At 34.5% G+C, this 20,080-nt stretch overlaps 1 protein-coding gene across 1 annotated transcript in view; it reads right to left on the bottom strand.

Moving 5' to 3' along the window:
• Positions 1-20,080, bottom strand: part of Cftr (CF transmembrane conductance regulator) — a 143,985-nt gene that overhangs the window by 81,114 nt on the left and 42,791 nt on the right. The window contains exons 8-14 of the mRNA XM_042695895.1: positions 15,739-15,954; positions 12,226-12,315; positions 11,211-11,374; positions 10,357-10,482; positions 6,504-6,750; positions 4,609-4,701; positions 204-386 (exon numbers count right to left, since the gene is read on the bottom strand). Of these exons, the coding sequence (XP_042551829.1) occupies positions 204-386; positions 4,609-4,701; positions 6,504-6,750; positions 10,357-10,482; positions 11,211-11,374; positions 12,226-12,315; positions 15,739-15,954 (1,119 nt within the window). The remainder of the gene's footprint in view (positions 1-203; positions 387-4,608; positions 4,702-6,503; positions 6,751-10,356; positions 10,483-11,210; positions 11,375-12,225; positions 12,316-15,738; positions 15,955-20,080) is intronic.

Here is a 20,080-nt window from a genome sequence, read left to right as displayed (position 1 = left end):
AAAAAAAAAAAAAAAGCTAGAGGCATATCTCTGTGCCAGAGATCCTGTCAAGCAATAATGAGGCCCTGATTTCAAACCTCAATAGAGCCACAAAAAAAAAGAAAGAGGGAGGAGAATTTCCTCAAAATACACTCTGAAACTACAAACTAGAAAAAAAAGGAGGAAAAATGCAGTTATTATTGATGAGGAAGAAAAGAAGATACCTTGCCTGCTCCAGTAGATCCAGCAACTGCCAGTAACTGTCCTTTCTCTATCTTGAAGTTGATATTTTTCAGGACAGGAGTACCAAGAAGGGAAAAGTTACTGAAGAAGAGCTTACTGTCACCATTGGAAATCTTTCTGTTATTATTGTTTAGTTTTGCTTTCTCAAATAATTCCCCAAATCCCTGCGAAAAATAAAAATAAAAAAATGTAGAAGCAAGGTTTTCACATATTTTCAATAGATGTTTTATATACAATTAGTTCAAAAAGCACATGGCACATGATCCATTATAAAATATACATTATTATTTTATAGTATGTAATCATAAAACTCAAGGTTTCTAGAGCAAATGACCTAAAACATTTGAAAATTATTGTTACAGTATTTAATACAAATATTGTTACTTTTTCTCAGAGCTTTGCCTATTATCAAGTTAATTTACATTTAAGTTTAATTAAAGATTAAATTATATGTGTATATCCGAGGACCCACATTCTTTCTTTTATGGGCTCGGTACATAAATATTATTATTTAATAATGTGATTACAGATAAATATGAGCACCCAGCATCTATTCATGTATATCTATTATTGATTTAGTAAACATTATCTCTGCATTATAGACTAACTCAGAAATCTGACATGGGAAAATGATACTTGAATAGAAATTTATTTTGTAACATGCCTAGTGTTAAAATTAAAACCTGCAGCAAATTCTTTTGAAAGTGCATTAGAGAAAAATTGGCTCAGCCTTGACCAAGTCAATGACATACATGCTGGTGCTGAAGTAGGGAAGTGGGACTTCATGAGAACAAAATATGGTTACAGGTGGTTTAGGAAGATAGATATGCATGCATTGAAGCTAAAAGAATAGTTCCCAGGAATGGTGAGTGTCTGGCTGTTAATAGACTTACATGGTTATGCTTAGAAACAGGACTTTTATCCATAAAGACTTGGATCAATAGAAGATTATTGAAATTTGAAAAATATAGGAAAGCAGTTAAAAGAAAATAGAAATCACTTGTAGCTTTAACATTGAGAAATAACTACATTTAACCTCTCAGTTGATAAGCCACTATTCTTTTACATATATATTTTCATATATAGAGTCAAATTCAATTTTTACATTGATAAAAAATTATATATGAAACTTATACCATTAAATATGCTTCCTTGGAGCAGGCCGACTAAACTCAGGGCCGTGTGCTTGCTGGGCAGGCACTCTACAATTGAGCCATGCTTTCAGACCTTTTTACATTATTATTTTCAAAGTCCAATCTCACTTATACTGGGGTTGGCATGGGCTGTGATCCTCCTACTTGCGCTTCTGTACATCACTGGGAATGGCAAGCATGTGTCACTACACCTAGCCATTAAGCTACCAGAGTAGCTAGGATAACATGCACATGCTACCAAACTTCACAAATTCCTTTTTGCCTCTGCCAGTCCCAGACTGTGATCCCCTGATTGCTTCTTCTTAAGTAGTTAGGATTACAGGCTTGAGCTACCATGCCAGCTTAAATATTCTTCTTACTATAATTTTAAGTGTAAAATAATATCAGAGTATAAAGTGTGAACAGTTTTCAACCAGACAGGTTCCCTTCTAACTTAATAAGTGCTGCATATAGTTTGCTATAAATCTTGTGCTTATAAATTTTATACACATGTGTGTAAGTTATTGTTTAGTCTCAGTTCTCTCAAGGGGAACTTCCATAGCTATGTACCAGTTCAAGTCTTTCAAAATATGGTCCCAAGTCTTCCTCCAGGAGTGTAAGAAAATGTCAGTTCCCAGGAACCCTCAGTGATAATCAACCCTATTGCACTTTGCTTCTATCTTTCTGTGTGGCAGTACTTTCAAGCAGGAAGCTTGGATTTTACAGTAATAGTAGTTGTATTTATTTGATTCCTAGTCCTACTGAGCACTTTACTTGTCTAAGAGTTCTCTTCCAAAGTTGGGAGAGCAGTTATGATACCCTTTGTCTCTGTGTCATTTTCTCAGCAGGATCGGTAAAATCTGAAAAATGTTTATAAGTCTGAGTTTCAATGTCCTGAGTTGTTGAGGCAATAAATGAGGTAATATATGGGAATTCACTTTGTACACAGCAACATAACACTTAAATAAATTGCAGGCAAGAATTAACTCTCTAAACCACGTAATTGAGAAGTATAAAGGAAGGGGTGGATCCAAGGGGGGGTGTGAAGATGTTGAAATGATGACACAGATCAAGATGCATTTTATGTTAAATGGCAAAAACAATTTCAATACATAATCTGAAATGAAGTCAGAGAGGGTGTCGGAGGGGTGGGTGAGAACATTGAAAGGGGCGACACTGACTAAGAAGCACTATATTCATAAACTGCTTTGGTGAATGGCAACTCCTTTGTACAACTACTTAAAGATAATAAAAATGTTTTTAAAAGATAAAAAATGCAGGATTGCAGCAGCAATGAGACTCACAAGACACTATGCTGGAAATGAACTTACAACTTCAGGGAGGGAGGAGTGGAGAAGGTGCGGGAGGGAAGGGAGTAACAGTGCTCGATAGGAAATGTACTCATTACGTTACTCATGTAACTGTAACCCCTCTGTACAGTAAAATAAAATAAAATTTAAAATAAAATAAAATTTACAATAAAATAGAAGTTAAAAATAAATAAATAAATTGCAGTATGATGAATTGGAAAGGGCTTTGGATACAGAGAAACCTAGGATAACCCTGTAGCTTTGAGCTAGCTAGTTGAGTAAACCTGTACTAGTTACATAAATTTTCTTAATGTATAAATAGAATGTTTCCTCAAAGGTTTGGCAAGAGGGGGAAGCTATGGAATGCATCAGTGAACTGACTCTCAGGTGATGCCATCAAAGGACTTGGAGAATAGACTGGAACACATGGGATAATGAAACTTGGGGAGTGTTGGGAAGTGCATAAAGAGTATAAAAAAATTGGAAGCCCTTGTATGAAGTTTAGGAAAGAACCTGGGGCCAGGGATTTGCTTTAGAGACTCATCAATGTTCTGGCATCGATGAAGCCCAAGTGAAATCACCTGAAGGGAACATGAAGTGTTTGACGATGTTCAAGGGGGACCTTGTGGCCCACCACCACTGAAGTGATGGGTTCATCAGCAAAAGAGAGAAGATTGGTAAGGTTGAGCGAGCAAGAATCATTTAAATGGAAAGTCATTCTAAGCATTGAGAAGTTGGAACCTACAAATGTGGCAATGATCTCTATTTTTTAATGTATTACAGATTCTGACAGAGGATATTGGGAAATTTTTGGAAGTTTAAGAAAATGGTAAAGGAAATTACAGAAAGTGAAAAAGGTTTTCTTAGAATCATAACAGGCCCAAATTAACACTGAACCCACAAATGCATGAATCTTACAACATATGTTTCTTCAAATAACATGCCTAATAAAACTGATAAAGTAAATGTTTTCCAGGGAAAAAAATTAGCAAAAGAGGAACTGGAATTGAAATTGCCGAGTCTTACTGTGTATCCCAGGCTAGCCTCTGATTCATGATCCTCCCGCCTGTACCTCCTTAGTGCTGGGATTACAGAAGTGCACCACCACACCCAGAAAAGACTACTATTTGAAGTTTGGAAAGCATATAATCTTTTTTTTTTTTGCCAGTTGTGGGGCTTGAACTCCAGGTCTGGGCACTGTCCCTCAGCTCTTCAGCTCAAGATTAGCACTCTACCACTTGAGCCACAATACCACTTCAGGCTTTTTCTGCTTATGTGGTGCCAAGGAATCGAACCCAGGGCCTCATGCATGTGAGGCAAGCCCTCTACCACTGAGCCACTTTCCCAGCCTTACATATTATCATTTCTAATAGTAAGGTAATAGCTCATTTTTAATAGTGAATAAAATTAAGGAAAAATATTTTTAAAAAGAACATTGGTATATGCCTACATCATTTGGTGACCAGTGCATACAGAAACATTGGACCAGAACTCCGGATCAGAGAAGGTTAATGTTCATTAAGTTCATTTAGCTCATTCAGTTACCGTTCATTTAGTGTATGTGACTCGAGTGAGAATTTTATATAAATCATCTTAGTCTTCACAGCAAATTTTACAAAGGGAGAACCAGATGCTACCAAAAATTAAGCAACTCCATTTAGATTATAAAAAGAGTAAATGGCAGAGACAAGATTACAACCCCAAATAAAACTCTGTGATCTTTGTAGTGCTTCCTGACTTGTGATGATTAGGAAGACATAGAGGTTATGATATTGGATTAATGTCCTTGGGTCTATAGGTATCTTCCAAAATTAGTAGAGTGGTCCCTCATCCCAGTTCTAGCAGGTAGATTATGATCCTAGCCTTGTTTTCCATTAGCATGACATCTAGATTCACAAAGAAGCAAGGCTAGGGTGATCTAGAGAAAACAGTAAAATTCTCACCTCTTCCCAGAAGGCTGTTACATTCTCCATCACTACTTCTGTGGTTGTTAGGTTATATTCCAATGTCTTGTATTCTTGCTTTTGTAAGAAATCCTAGTTGTTAGCAAGAGTAAAAGCAGAGTGTGAAATCAAAATCGCATTAGAGCAGTACTACATCTGTTTTACATTCGACAGAGCTACGTCTTGTATGTGGATTTTATCAATTCAGTTGCATGTTATTCCATACTAAAATAACTTTCTAAGAGAATACTGAGTTATTTCATCAAGTTCTAGGATTCATCCTATTTGGAACACGCCCTGTAAATATGCTCTATTTTATGAAACTCATATATTAGATTTTAATATCTATATACTATGACACATTAATCTTTGCAATGAACTTATAAAGTATTCATGAACTACATATTCATTTGCTGGCATTTAGTGTGAGGACAGAGGGGGAAAAATGTCTTATTTTCATTATAGGAGTCATTTGCATCCTTTTAAGGATTAAGGTATGAAGACTTCATATAACTGCTTTTAAGGGCTCCAGTATGTTCTAAGAAAAGAATTCTATCCAAGATTTAACTACACAATTCCTAAGGAAAGTAGAAATAGAAGACTTAAGTCTGTGTACCCTAAAGTCTTCATCAAATGAAGTTGTGAGAAAAAGCTGAACAGGAGATCCTTGCCTGGCTTCTTCCCTTCCTTCTCTCTGTCCCTCTAGCTGTCTTTATCTCTCTCTCACCCAGTCTCTCTGTCTGATAGTGTGTGTGTGTGTGTGTGTGTGTGTGTGTGTGTGAGAGAGAGAGAGAGAGAGAGAGAGAGAGAGAGTGTGAGTGAGAGAGAAAGAGAGAAAGAGAGACAGGAACTTAGATGTGATATGGAGGACATATTATTCCCAGGGCCAATATAATTCTAAGCTCTAGTCACCACTGCCTAATTCACAGATTCAACACAGATTCACACTCAGTCCCGAGGGTGAAGCAGACGATCTAAGTAAGTAAGAGGGCTGATGAACAGGGCGGGGAGGTACTCTGTGGGAGGGTAGCTGCCTAGCTTGAGTGGAAAGAGGACCCAAATGATAGGCATTTCAGTTCTTCAAAAAAGGTTAAAGCCATGGTTTTTTGTATATAGGTGTATATGTGCGACATCTCTCCATTTTTTAATTGGTAGCAAGCAATTCCAAATTTTAAAATGTGAAATACAAACACAACAGATCTACGAGCCAATATTAGGTGATAGCCACCATCTGCCATCTTTGGCTTAGAAATAAATAGTAAACAGTAAATAAGTAAGTAGTAAGTAAAATAAGTACTAAATAAAAGTGATTCAACCTTTTCTACTTATTTTTATTTCTGCCACAGTAACTTAATTTCTGGGTTTGATGTTTAAAGATGCATTTTTAAATGATAACAAAACAGTTTATGTGATTATTAAATAAGCATATCTTAATTCAATTAGCTTTGTATAAATTCAGTCTCATCACCTGAAAACTCTGCTTGGGTTTTAAGTGCTTAATGTAGCACAAAATGTCACTGTCACCTATTAGCCTGGCCAAGAAAATGGTAGGAAAAGTTTAAGACAAGCATTCCTAAGACTGGCTGGTATGTTTAACTTTCTAGAGAACCATTTCTTTTTCAATCTGTTTTCACATTTACAAAGTTTATTAGGGCCAATATAGTCACCGAGGATTTAGATGAAAGTCTCCAGATTGCAGAGATATTACAGTTCCTTTGACTTCTGAGAATCTCTCAGAACATCATTGCCTTTCACCAGAGCTCATTAAACCACAAAAGGAATTTCATACTTTAATAGGTTCAAGACCAAGAATTTATCTCTAGAGGTTTGCTTGCTAGAACAATTCTAAATTGTTTCAGAATCACAATGTATGCTGGTGGGTTATGGTACATTACCTGTATTTTGTTTATTGCTCCTAGAGAGTCATACCATGTTTGTACAGCCCCTGGGAATTGCCGTGTGACTGCCATGCGCAGAACAATGCAGAAGGAGATGGTTGTAAATATTTTTCGAAGGATGATTCCTTTGATGAATGCATAGGGAAGCACAGACAAAATCACCACAAACAAGCCAGAGAAGAAGAAGGCTGAACTATTAAAGTATCTCACATAGGCTGCCTTCCGGGTCAACTTTAGTTCCGTTCTACAAAAAAACAAGAACAAAAAAAGGTGAAGGACGTGATTTTATTTTTCAGATATCAAACATACTGTTTATATTTAACATATCCAAAGATATTGTTTGTTATTGATCAAATATTTTTATTTTATTTTTGAAATATCAAATAGATTGGAATGTAAAATATGAACATGAGCCCTAGAGTCTTTCTGCCATTTTGTTTGTTTGTTTATTTGTTTCTGGTATCTAGGTTTGAATTCACGGCCTCAAATTTGAGCTATATTCCAGGCCTACTGCTTATGTTTTGATCTTGGCTCCTACATGAACTGTGTGACCATGGACAAGTTATTAAAGGATTCTTAAAGAAAGAATCAGTAACTGTGCTGTGGCAGAGGGAATAAGGGCACCTGGTATTTAGTGGTACTTCTACATGCTGTATAGTCCAGAGAATCAATGTTTCCTCTCAGTGGATAGAACTCAGGGAATCTGCATTCCTAAAATTGTTTTAAAAATCAGGCCAGCCATGGAATAAAAGTTCATATGACTCTTTCTCAACTAATAACTGGGAATGGTGGTGTGCGCCTGTCATCCTCAGTAACGTGGATAAGTACAAGTGGAAAGATCATAGCCTAGACCACCTGAGAATATTGGAAATCCTACCTTGGAAATAACCAATGCAAATAGGGGCTAGATGTGTAAGCAAGTGGTACAGTTCAAGCCTTAGGCCTTGAGTTCAACCCCAAATACCACACACACACACACACACATTCCTGATGGAAATAGAGTTCAAAGTGAACTTAGACTGTGGTTAGTCTAAAAAGTCTGATGTTTACCTATGTCAGTAACCTGGTACTGAAGATAGATTATGCTTCTAAAATCTCACCTTGGTTTGAGCCCTGTCTTTGTGAGTTATAGCTATGACATCTTATGAAGTCACTTTTACCTCTGATTTAACATGACCAGATCTAAAAAGAGAAACCCTATACTTCCCTACAGAGTTTTCAGGCTTAAAGGACAACATGGGCTTAAAAGTTTTTGTGAATGCCGCTTACAAAAATTTTAACAAAGTTGTCAAAATTGTCTAAACGTATTAACATAGTTGAGGGAAAAATAGGAAGATGATGTCATGCAGAAAAGAGTAATGGATCCAAAATTAGAACCATCCAGAAAGAACTACCCACCATATAATAAAACTGCTAAATTTTATAAGTCATAAAAATATTTTATCAGTTTCTTATAAAAAAAAAAGAAAGTGATTTTATTACCAAAAAGCAATAAAAGAGGAGATGTTTTGAACTGGCCTTTTGCCCAGTTCAATTGTGTCCTGTGCTAAAACAATCTCCCTTTGGAAAGTATCCTGTCATTCCCTTCTAGAACATTATATTTGCTCTCTTGAGTAGGAGCAATTCCTATATTCCCATATTTACGTCAGCACTTCTCAGCCTTTGCAGGTAACAGTTTCATGCTGGATTGTGCAAGTTACAGATATTTGCTATCAAAACTGGTCAAAGGGAAATACAGATTCAGAAGGATAGATTTCATCTTTTGAAAAGAGACAGAAAATAAACCCAATGTTAAGAAAAGTCAACCCTACAAATGATCTGGCCATGAATTTATGGTGAAGCTTGAAGAACCTAGAGAGTCTGGAAATTGTTACTGCAGAAAGAAAGAAAAACAAAGAAGAAAGAAGAAAGAAGAAAGAACGAAAGAAAGAAAGAAAGAAAGAAAGAAAGAAAGAAAGAAAGAAAGAAAGAAAGAAGAAAGAAAGAAAGAAGAAAGAAAGAAAGAAAGAAAGAAAGAAAGAAAGAAAGAAAGAAAGGAAAGGAAGGAAGGAAGGAAGAAAGAAAGGAAGGAAGGAAGGAAGGAAGGAAGGAAGAAAGAAAGGAAGGAAGGAAGGAAGGATAAAAAGAGAAAGAGGGAGAAAAGGAAGGGAGAGAGGGAGGGAGGGAGAGAAAGAAAGAAATAAAGAGAGAAAGAAAGAAAGAAAGAGAGAGAGAAAGAAAGAGAGAAAGAGAGAAAGAAAGAGAGAGAAAGAAAGGAAGGAAGGAAGAAAGGAAGGAAAGGAGGGAGGGAGGGAAAGAGGGAAGGAAGGAAGGAGGGAGGGAAGGAGAGAGGAAGGAAGGAAGACAAAAAAATGCTTTTGCTAACAGAACAATCTTGAGATTTTTAAAGATGTTTCTGGAAAGAAAATGCAATTCTTTTTCCTGGATTTATCGTGAAACGCATAACAAAAACAGGTGAGCATTAATGTTTGGGAAATAAATACTCTTTTATTCTATTTACATGGCAATGGACTTAGCATTTCAGCATTTGGTTTGTTGTTCCAATCACACACCTGCAACTCGCTGACAGTACCAGTAGTTCTGAAACATCCTAATTTTGTAATAATCCATATTTGTACAAAGGGTCTTCTTTTCAATATGTTTTCCCTTGTGGAGCCCTGATGTACCTCACATTTCTATTTCTATTTAATGGTTTATCTACCTTCACAAAGTCTCCCCAAACATTTTATTTTTGACTTTGTATAACATGAAATTCAACTTTTAAAAATATGTCCCTCCCCCACAGTATAACCCCTGCTTTCACTGTATTTAATGTCGGTATAATTTGTGGATGGGAAGGGGAAAAACAAATCGTTTAAATAGGGATACAGGTGGACCCATTGCAACAATGAGATGTACAAGTCGTTATGTCGAAAACGAACTTTACAACTTTGGTGCAGGGGAGGGGGGGAGAAATTGGGGAGGATGGGGGGCGGGGGGAGGATAGGAAGGGGAAACGAAGGAGGAGGCTACAATGCTTGATAAGAAATGTGCTCATTATCTTGCCTATGTAATTGTAAGCCCTCTGGACAGTATTTTCACAATAAAAAAAAAACATGTAAACAAAAAAAATGAGTTCATGACTGCATAAATGCTCTAGTTTATATTTTCCCCAAAATTATCTCAGTAATGATAGTGCAATCTGTGCTGTACTTTTGTCCAGATAAAAATCTTCACCAATCAGTGAAAGGTTATCTGAGGCAAATGAAGACTAGACATAAAGGCCAAGTGCAGATCCTATCTCAGTATATGGCTTTCATTATCACAGGACATGATTTCATCTCAAGTACACAATTTACAAGATCACAACTTACAGTTACTACTTTGTCATTATTCCTAAATTAAGGAAGAAAAATATAAAATGTCAACCTTAAGCCCATCGAAATAGGCAGTTAATGTCTTAATTCAACTGATTGTCAGAAAGTTCAAATATGGAATCTTTTTTTTTTTTTAACCAGTCCTAGGGCTTGAACTCAGGGCCTGGGCTCTGCCTATGAGCCTCTCTGTGCTAGCTCTCCTACCACTTGAGCCACAGCACAACTTGCTTTTATTCAAATAGACTTTTTAAAAAACTGTTTTAAACCTCTTTAAACTATGATAATAGATTGCTTTTTCTGAGTGTTTGTTAGAGATAAGACTCTCACGGACTTTCCTGCCTGGGCCGGCTTTGAACTCTGATCCTGAGATCTCAGCCTACTGAGTAGCTAGGATTACAGTCTTGAGCTACCAGTCTCTGGCTGGAAATAGTCATTTTTAATATAAAAGATAAAATCATTAGCAACATTGTAATTATGATAATACTGTAACTTACTGTCTTAGGTTTTCAATCATTTTTTCCATTGCTTCCTCCCAGCAATATGCCTTAACGGAGTGAATATTTTCAATCATTTCTGAGGTGATCACAAGTCTCTCATTGATCTTTCCGGCTCTCTGATCTCTGTAAACCAATCAATTGATGTATCAATAGTAAAAACAACTCAAATTATCCATGAACTGATATTAATTATGTTTCTTATATTAAATAGATGGACATTAATTTTCTTAGCAAATAATGTTGGCAAAAATAACAGCTACCATTTAGTACATGCCTCTTCTTTGCCTGACACTGCACTAGATGAATTCTGTTCACTGTCCATACTCTTTCTGGTGGCCATTATCTCCATGCTGAAAGCCAGACGAAAAATATGTTCAAGCTGGAATTTAAGCAAAGACCCAGCTGACTCTGAAACTTGTATACTTTCTATCACACTGTAGATGACAAATTGTTATAGTCCTTCTAACATAAGCAGTACCGAGTATTACTGATTAATTCTGTAACAGTGGCTCTGGTATGATGATCCATAAATCAGAGTAGAAAAAAGCCAAGGAGCTTTATTGACTTCCCCCTATGTATTCCTCCAATTCATATGAATATTTGAGTATTCATTTTTACCTCAATCTTCTGAACTATGAAAATGCACTGAATATTAACACCAAGAAATTCTGTAGACTGAAAAGCAAAAAATATCCCATTGGTACCATTATTATTTAGTCCATTAAAATAATTCATTTAAGGTGACATTCCATAGGTTACAGTTCAGTGCAAAGGGAAGTCTTGCTTTTATTCAAATAGGCTTTTTAAAAAACTGTTTAAAACCCCTTTAAACTATGATAATAGATTGCTACCTGTACTTCATCATTTTTCTCCCTAATCCAGCTTGGGCAAGAGCAAGGAGTATAAGAAAAGCAAGGCCACAGAAGGCAGAGGCCTGTAACAAGTCCCAGAGCAGCCCCATCAGGAGAGTCACTTGTAAAGGTGCAATCCACACAAAATGTGTCAAAGCAAGCCCCTGAAAAATAAAAGCACAGAGACAATAAGTGTATGCTATTGTCCACCCCCAAAACCAATCATATGTGGAGCTTCTGTAAATAAAGCATGGCTCTGAACACAATAAAACCAAACCTGAGTGTTCATTAAGTGGAGTGCATAGCAATGGGCATAAGCAATCTACAGAGACCCTAGATTTTCCCAAGGATTTAATTTAAAGTCACTGGACTGCAAAGTATATCTTTATTCAGTTGAATTTTGAGATTGAATATCTTAAGCATAATGTCCAGAATTTATTTCAAATAATACTTTTTTGGACAAAGCAAGAACCCTCATTCAGACATGAGGGAATAAAGGATTCTCCTCAGAAACTCAGTTCATAATCAACTGCATATCTCTATTATCTGATAGAGGTATTGAAAATAAATATATGTTTAACTCAGCAGTAATTTATTTAGCACTTGCTATGGGCCCCGAGCAATGTTAAACACTAGAAATGTAAAGGTAAGTAAAACACAGTTCTGTCCTCAAAGACCTTGACTTTATTTGTCCCATAAGACAACATAGAACAAGAATTCCTCAGCATATCATATTTAACCAAAGTAAACAACCAACTTAAAATATTAAAAGGAAGCAAGGTCTGATAAGGATTAAGATGGCTTAATAAGAGAGTTGAGATACTGTAAGCTGGGCAGATTCATCAGACCTCAAAATGGCACTGTTCCACAATTCACCTTCTCAGTTTCCAGAAATAGCCAAAGTAAGGGATGAAAAAGGCTTATCCAAGGGTTCTGTTATCCAATTCAAACTTCACCTTTAGTAAAATGTGATTTCTAATATAAGGAATAGAAGATTTAATCAATAGGTACATACTTCGTCAAATTTGTTCAGGTTGTTGGAAAGAAGACTAATGAGTTGTCCAATACTTATTTTATCTAGAACACGACTTGATAGCTTTAAAGTCTAGAATAAAAATGGAAAGTTAGAAGACGTCAATAAACAAGATAATCATATTTATAGGTAAAATTATAATAAAGCTGAGGAACTAGGCTATAGGCATTCATTTTACTACAGGAAATGAAAATTATTTTATATTCATCTGGTTTCATGTCTCCACAGATTTATAACTATCTTAATACCAAATATTATACTGACATACCTCTGCTTGTTTTATTTTCCAGCATAAAGACAGTAGAAATTTTTTTTCTCTTACAAAATAAGAATGATGTCTTATTTAAATTTCCATTTAGAATGTGACTTGAGGATTTTGATTTGTTTGGGTTTGCTTTTATTTTAAAAGATGGAACTTAAATCAGAGATCTGAAATTTAAAACTTGACTTTAAACTTTTCACAGAGTACTACACAAATCTTTGAGTAAGACTAATATTAAAATAAACAGAAGTATATTATGTGGAATTAAATCATTAATATTTTGTGTAAGATTATATTAATAATACAAAACGTCCAGATTTTACCAAAAGAATCCATGAGATGATACATGGGTAGATAAGTTATTATTTACTTATTTACCTACAGAGTATTGATTTAAAATTACTAGATAGAGGAATGAATCATGATTATAAATGATCACAAACACACTAATGCAAAATAATTGTTTGCCAGTAAACTTTAGTAAGAATTGCTTTTCTGCCATGTGGTATTGACATAAAAGAACTGATCTAATATTTATTTATCTCAACTTAATCTATTGCATATTTGTTGAGCACTTAGAAGATGCAAATCACATAGTTGAGTCTAGGGGATTATATTTATTGAATCAATTCTTGCTTCAAGGCAACTTAGTAGAATGATATGACACTTGATTTAAGAAAAATAGAAAATAAGAGTTGTTCAGAGAAAATCAACACATCTACAAAACTGGGAAGACTTCTATAGCAGTGGGTCTAGCGTAATGGATAGTATTTAGATGAAAATGGTATCAGAATAGTTAATTTTAAAGTATTATGAAAGCAATAGGTGGGTGGGGACAAAGATCCATTGAGCTGGATTACTTAACTATGTAACAACTCAGTAGAAAAGTAAAATATAATAATATTCTCCTGTGAATACTGCATAAAATAAAACATAAGAGCTATGGGTATAGTAAGCACTTATTGATTTCTTTTTGAATTTAGCTATCTATACATTTTTAAAATTCACAGACAAATGCAGCTTTGTTTCACTTAAATTCATTATTTCACATATAATATGATTGTAAGATTTTAAACAAAGCAAAAGAGTGCTCTGTTATAAAAGTTGTAATACTGTAGGAAGAGTTTTTTCAGTCCCAGCCAAAGGTCAGATGGGTAAAGGAGGAGAGCAATGTAGCCAAGACAAGGCTACATCAGGGGCCACATGACAACGCAATAGAACCCTTTAATGATGATGCCAATGTAGACAAGTAAGTATGGCTCTTGAGATAAAAGCAAAATAGATAGGAGCTACTGAGAAATAAACACACATCCATTAGCCTTGACTTTTATACTAATGTTTTGAATCTGAAACATATATTACTGTATTGTAGTTAAATTTTACCTTGGGACTTACTTAGAAATTAATCATGGTCCTTATTTGATCTCACATCCACTTTGCCTTATTTCTGTATTCCAATACCTATTTGATTTTTCCAATTGTTAGAAACCCTTCCATTTCAGAAACTGTAATTAACCTATTTTGAAATTTTGTAGTAGTTTTTACACAATGTTTTAGGCCTTCATTTTCTTATCCATAAAATAAGAATGATGGCACCTACCATTAAAAGTTCCTGGAGGGATCAAATTGGAACATACACCTAAGTCACTTAGAAGCATGTCATGAACATGCTCAGATAATATCACTATGGCAATGCTTTTTATAAATATTTGTTAAACTAAATTCAATGAGTTTTTAAAGGTAAACAGTGTAGATTCCACATTCCAAATGATGTCTAATAATTACTTACGTAAAATTTCTGGATAGAAATAAAATGTTTGTTAATTTATCACCCATGTTTTCCTGGATCTTGTAAAGTGATGAAATTGTAGCTAAGGAGATTTGATGAAACCATTGGCTCTGATATTTTTCTCCCCTGCCTCCATAAAGGGCTTTTTTGAACAATAATGTATGGTTATCAAGGTTTTACTGCACAATTGACCTTGTGTATGTGCAATGAAAGTGTTATGAGTTATTCACCAAAAATGAATTTCAGATCCATAGCCCTTATAAAGCCCAGAATATAAAGTTTTTACACTGGGGAAGCAAAAAGACAAGAATAAAGCAATATGCAAATAATTCAATAAACACAGCTTTCTTTAATTACTTGATTGAGCTAAGCAGATATATATAGAGAGAATTGCATCAAATTGAGCCAAGCATATATATATATATATATATAGAGAGAGAGAGAGAGAGAGAGACAGAGACAGAGACAGAGACAGAGACAGAGACAGAGACAGAGAAAGACAGACAGACAGAGAGAGCAGAGAGGAGAGAGGGAGGGAGGGAGGGAGAGGGAGAGAGACAGAGACAGAGAGAAAGAGAGAGAGAATTACATCCGATTGGTGAAATGACCTTCAGTTGTGTTTGTCAGGTAGCTCAATACTCATGTTAATACACCTAAATCATATCTCAGTATCTTGTGCTCTTGTCTTGAAAATACATTCAGAAAAGCAGAGGATGTTCTTTTAAAGCATGTACTGGACTCACAGAATGACAAAGATCTCACTCATTGGATCAGTATTGCCAGTTGTGACTGTGTCACCACTGTCACAATTTCTTAGGGTGGAAACATTTATTGATTGTGTTATCATTAACAATTCTATATTATGCCCTTGTCAGTGAGCATAAAGACAAATGACATTTTATCATAAGATATTGGGTCAATGACTTTCATGCAGACTGTGTGTTATTTTTATAGGAAACCAAGAACCAAGGAACTATGGCCTCAAAGAATTTTTTAAGATGTTGGCTAGAGATATGGCTCAGCACTAGAGCATTTGCTTAGCGCCTAGGAGATCCTGAGTACAACCCTAAGCACTGAAAAATACAAAAACAAAATAATGGCAAGAAAAAAATAATGGCATGCCATAAAACGAGACCTAAAATATAGGCAGCTAGTTTGCAAAGACACTTAGTAATTAACAGCTGAAGAAAATTGAGATAGTAAGGAAAACTTAAAATATCCCTTTTTCTTGCCATTTCTTTCCCAGACCCATGAAATTATAATTTCATCATTTATCCTTACCTGTATCAGTTCACTATCTAAATCAGAATATGCCATTCAGAACACCAGAGGAGTGTGCAAGCTAGCTCAGTAAAACATTTGCCTAGCATATGCAAAGTCTTGGGTTAAATCCCCACCATCACAAAAATGCAAAACACACAAACAAAAAATCTACAAGTATTACCTTCTTATAAATTAAACTAAACATAGCTATCCTCATCTGCATTCCAATATGGTGAAGGCCAAAAATGGCTGGATGTAGGAGCAGTGTCCTCACGATAAAAAGCAGACATAAGCCTATGGCTAGGTAAATGGCAATGGATCGCTCTGCCTTGTTATCTGGATCATAGGAAGCAATGATTCTTCCCAGTAAGAGTGGCTGTACTGCTTTGGTGACTTCCTGCAAAAGGGAAAAAAACAGAAATTAAATTACATTTCCCAGTCTTAAAATGAACTCATAATTTAACATACGAAGTTGTTTTATCTTTGAAGGATAATTTAGAAGAAGGCTTATGAAAGAGGGGTCAAACCATCCATGAAACTCTTAAAACTGTCTCAACTATCTGGATACTTTGAAATAAGATTTGATTTTTTGATTTGAAGCAGAAGTAATTTGGACACAAGTTTATGTATAAAATATTTACTAAAAAGGTGAATGAATTGTAGCTGTCATGTAAAGTGTACTTTCTAGTGTACTTTGTTAATTAGTAGTATCTTTTACAAAGAAGTAAAAGGTTTCTAAATATTTCCCATTTAGTTTCATAACAACTTTGGGAATCAGAGTATTATTATTATTTTCAGTTTGCAGATGAAGGAATGGAAGATTGAAATGACTTGATATAACTTCAAACTAGAACTTTGAAAGGTGCTTTGAGCAATGGCTTTATTTTCCATATAAACCTAGCTGCTTGAGGCAAGCACTAACATGCCAGCACCACTGGTAGTTTAAGTTAGTCACTTTTGGTACCATTCCTTTGCCAGTCTGTGATAGACTTTGGTGAAGGGGTGTTCTAGAAATACTCCACCTTAAGCCAATTCCCAATATCACATCAACTCTTGAAAAGTCTTTAATCACCTACTAAATGAAATTGTCCATTGAAATGAATTACAATTTCTTCTGCATATGTAGGAATAGATTGAAACCCAGAAGGACTAATTCTTACCCATCCTTTTGAAAAGCCTTCATATGAGAAAGACACTTACTCTCCTATTTGTATAATAATAAACCAGTGAAATGGGGTCTGCAAGTTGATGATGTTATTCTAACTGGCTTCATTTCAAACGGATATTTGTAAGTCTGATTTCCACCAATATTGCCCAGCATTGCCGTCTCACTCCTTTAGTTTTCTGTTTTCCATTCTCTACAGCCTTTATTAACCACAAATACCCAATGTCATCACTCTCAATAGATGACCACATTTTAACATCAATTTCATCCACAACAGGAATTGTAACCCACATATAGCTGTCATTGACTGACCACTGACTTTGTATACACAATATTCATTTCATAACTGTGTTAACCAAGGCTCTGAATGTAGAAAAATATTCAGACATTTAACAAAAACCTCAAGAACATGGAATATTGTAATTTTTCCTCTTACAATGGCCATATTTTAAGAGTTTGAATTACATTAGGCAGACAGGTGCTGCAAAGAAAATTGCTCACTTTCTACCCAGATATAATATATTAATAGATTGTGGTTTTAGCAAAGAAAATGTGTTAAAAATAGGTCAGTGCAAGAATAATTGCTTAGGATGTTGCATTTCATATTTTTATTAACATAGCCATGCACCTTTAAAGTATAGAACTAGAAACATTTTGAAACTTCAAATTTTATATAAATTGTACTCTGCTCCTTACAATTTTTTTAATTTAGCACTGTGTTTTAGATATTTATCTTTTTTTGTATTTGTATAGGTAACTCAAGTATTCTAAATGCTCTTTGACCTGCCATCTTGTAAGGTTGTTTTTCCATTGCATATATTGCTGTGTTGTTTCTAAATCTATGCTATTACAAGCCATGTTCTGGCTGTATGAAGTTCCATTCATACACTTTCTCTAGACAAAATGCTTTTATTTCAAAGTCATCCTTAAGTTAGGAAAGTGTAGAGTTAAGATGAATCTTGGATTTAAAATCTTAACATCAGTACTACACATATCAACTTTTCATACTGCACTTACAAGAACAATATTTCATCTTCAAAATTATTTTAAACCAATGTTTTGTCCCAGAATTTTTTGCATTATTTTCTCTGCACAAATGTTTGTATCACATTTACTTTGGCTTATTTTTCAATTACTAATAGATTTGCTCCTGGCTAAACTGCTCTCCTCAGTTGTATGTGCTGCTTGTGTTGGAAGAATTATATGCGGTCATGAAAAATAGAGCAAAGATCATTAGTGTTCCCCATGCATATGCAATAAAGCATAATAAAGCATAACTGGAATGGTTTGAACTTTAAGTGCTGCCAATGAAATCAATTGCTTATACCATGTTTAGCATAAATATCTATTTGAGACACACATATGAGACAGACAGACAGACAGAGATTCCTGTTGGAAACTATAAGAATATATAAAACAGTAATAGCTATCCCAATGCAGAAAAAAATATTACTCCTTCCCATGAAATACCAAGAGAATTCTGAGAAAACAAAAATACATTAATCAATTGATCTATACCATAAAATGTCCAAGTTAGAAATATGTGGGCTTGTACAAGTTATTTTCCAATTAAGTAATTTAAATAAAACTCTCTATAAGGACATTACAGCATTTTTCATCTCCAATAGAATAGATTTATTTGCTGAATTATTTTGTTGCCACCTATAATAGAAAATTAAAACTCATATTAATTTAAGTGGGATACCCATTTTTTATGATTCACTAACTGAGTTAGATTTCATTTTGCTTCAACCAAAAGAGGACATAATTCTCCTTTTAAAAAAACAGTAGCAATTTCACAAAACATTGGTAGCATTACTCTGGGAGGGCAAAAGGTTATAGAAAATATAATTTAATTTTTGTTAAAAATATGCAATAGGAACATGTGCAAATAACAAACCAATATAAGCATTACCTCTACACAGAGCTGTTTCTATTCAAGGACAAAATCTGCACCTCATACCTCCTTTACCTGCATAGTTCTCACTAATCCATTCCATGGAGCATATTCTCTAATATTTAGAATGGAGCCATTAATATCACCTGCTTATTTTTTTAATTTGGAAAAGAGGACAATGATAGCTGATATTTAGTTTAATCTATGAACTGCTGTCCTTTACAAAAATGACCCTTAGAAAAATAATCCTATGTTCTTTGTACTTAAAGTAACATATATTTTGCTAGTCTAGTTTCAGAGACACGGGCAATTTCCTGACCTGCCAAATCATGAAATGAAAATCTAGAGTTTGAGTGTAATGAAGACGAATATTGAAATATTTTGTTATTTTATATTATACAAATCAAAATGAAATTTAATATTTTACTTAAATAATAAATAAATCTCATACTGAATGTTTAAGATAATGTGAATTCAGATGAGAACTCAAGCTCTCATCCCAGTGAATTAATAATACCATGACATTTTTGTCCTTTTCTCTCTCTGGACATTTTACCTCGCTGAAAAACTGAGATGGAGAGCAAGCTAATTGTGGAATTATTTCTAGTAATAGCAAAATTTTTGTTTACATTCTAGCTAATACAACCCAATGAGAAAAATAATTAAGATATGAATACTGGAAAGGAGAAGTATAAACATCAGCATAGAAAATGATTATTTATTTAACAATTTAATAATTGGTGTAGGGTGAAAAATAACTATACATTTACTAAGAATATGGTTTCCTATAGGCTAAAAAGGCTTATTACTAAAATAAGTATCACATTCATAGTAACAGTATGAGAAAAGGTACATTGGAATGCCAATAAGATATTTGGCATTTTAATAAGATAAAATTAGTAGGATATTTTTTAAGTCTCAAGTAGAATTGCAACTTTCACAAAAAACCTTCATATTACAAAATTCTCATTCTCCTCTAACTTGTTTTATAAGATTCATACAGTAATCAACAGTCTAAGTGGATCTTTAGAAGTGAAATTTTGGCATCAGAAGAGTAGGGTTGTCTATCTGAAATTTTCAACAAGCCCAACACTGTACACAAGACTTCTCACAAAATATCCACTCAACAGAGATTTGTAGACTCAACTAATAAAATTATTCTGAATTTTAGTTTTTAAAAAGACGAATAAAAAATATTTCAGAACTAAGAATAATGTCTAAGATAGTTTCCACCACTGATTTTAAATCATAAAGCTATGGTGACATGTGGCATGACAAGACATGAGCTGATTTGTTTGGAAAGTCTGGGGACGCATCCAAATAAAAGCAACAGTTTAATACACGATAAAGTATGCTTTTTAATTCAGTGGAGAAAGGAGAAATTATGCAATAAACAATGGAAAAACTGGACCTCATCTTTTAAAATTCAATTTTTATTTCATACATGTATCAGAATCAATG

This window comes from Dipodomys spectabilis, unplaced genomic scaffold, assembly GCF_019054845.1.
Source record: "Dipodomys spectabilis isolate Male_0828 unplaced genomic scaffold, ASM1905484v1 ptg000197l, whole genome shotgun sequence".
Lineage (NCBI taxonomy): Eukaryota > Metazoa > Chordata > Mammalia > Rodentia > Heteromyidae > Dipodomys > Dipodomys spectabilis.
This window is presented reverse-complemented; position numbering and strand designations above follow the sequence as displayed.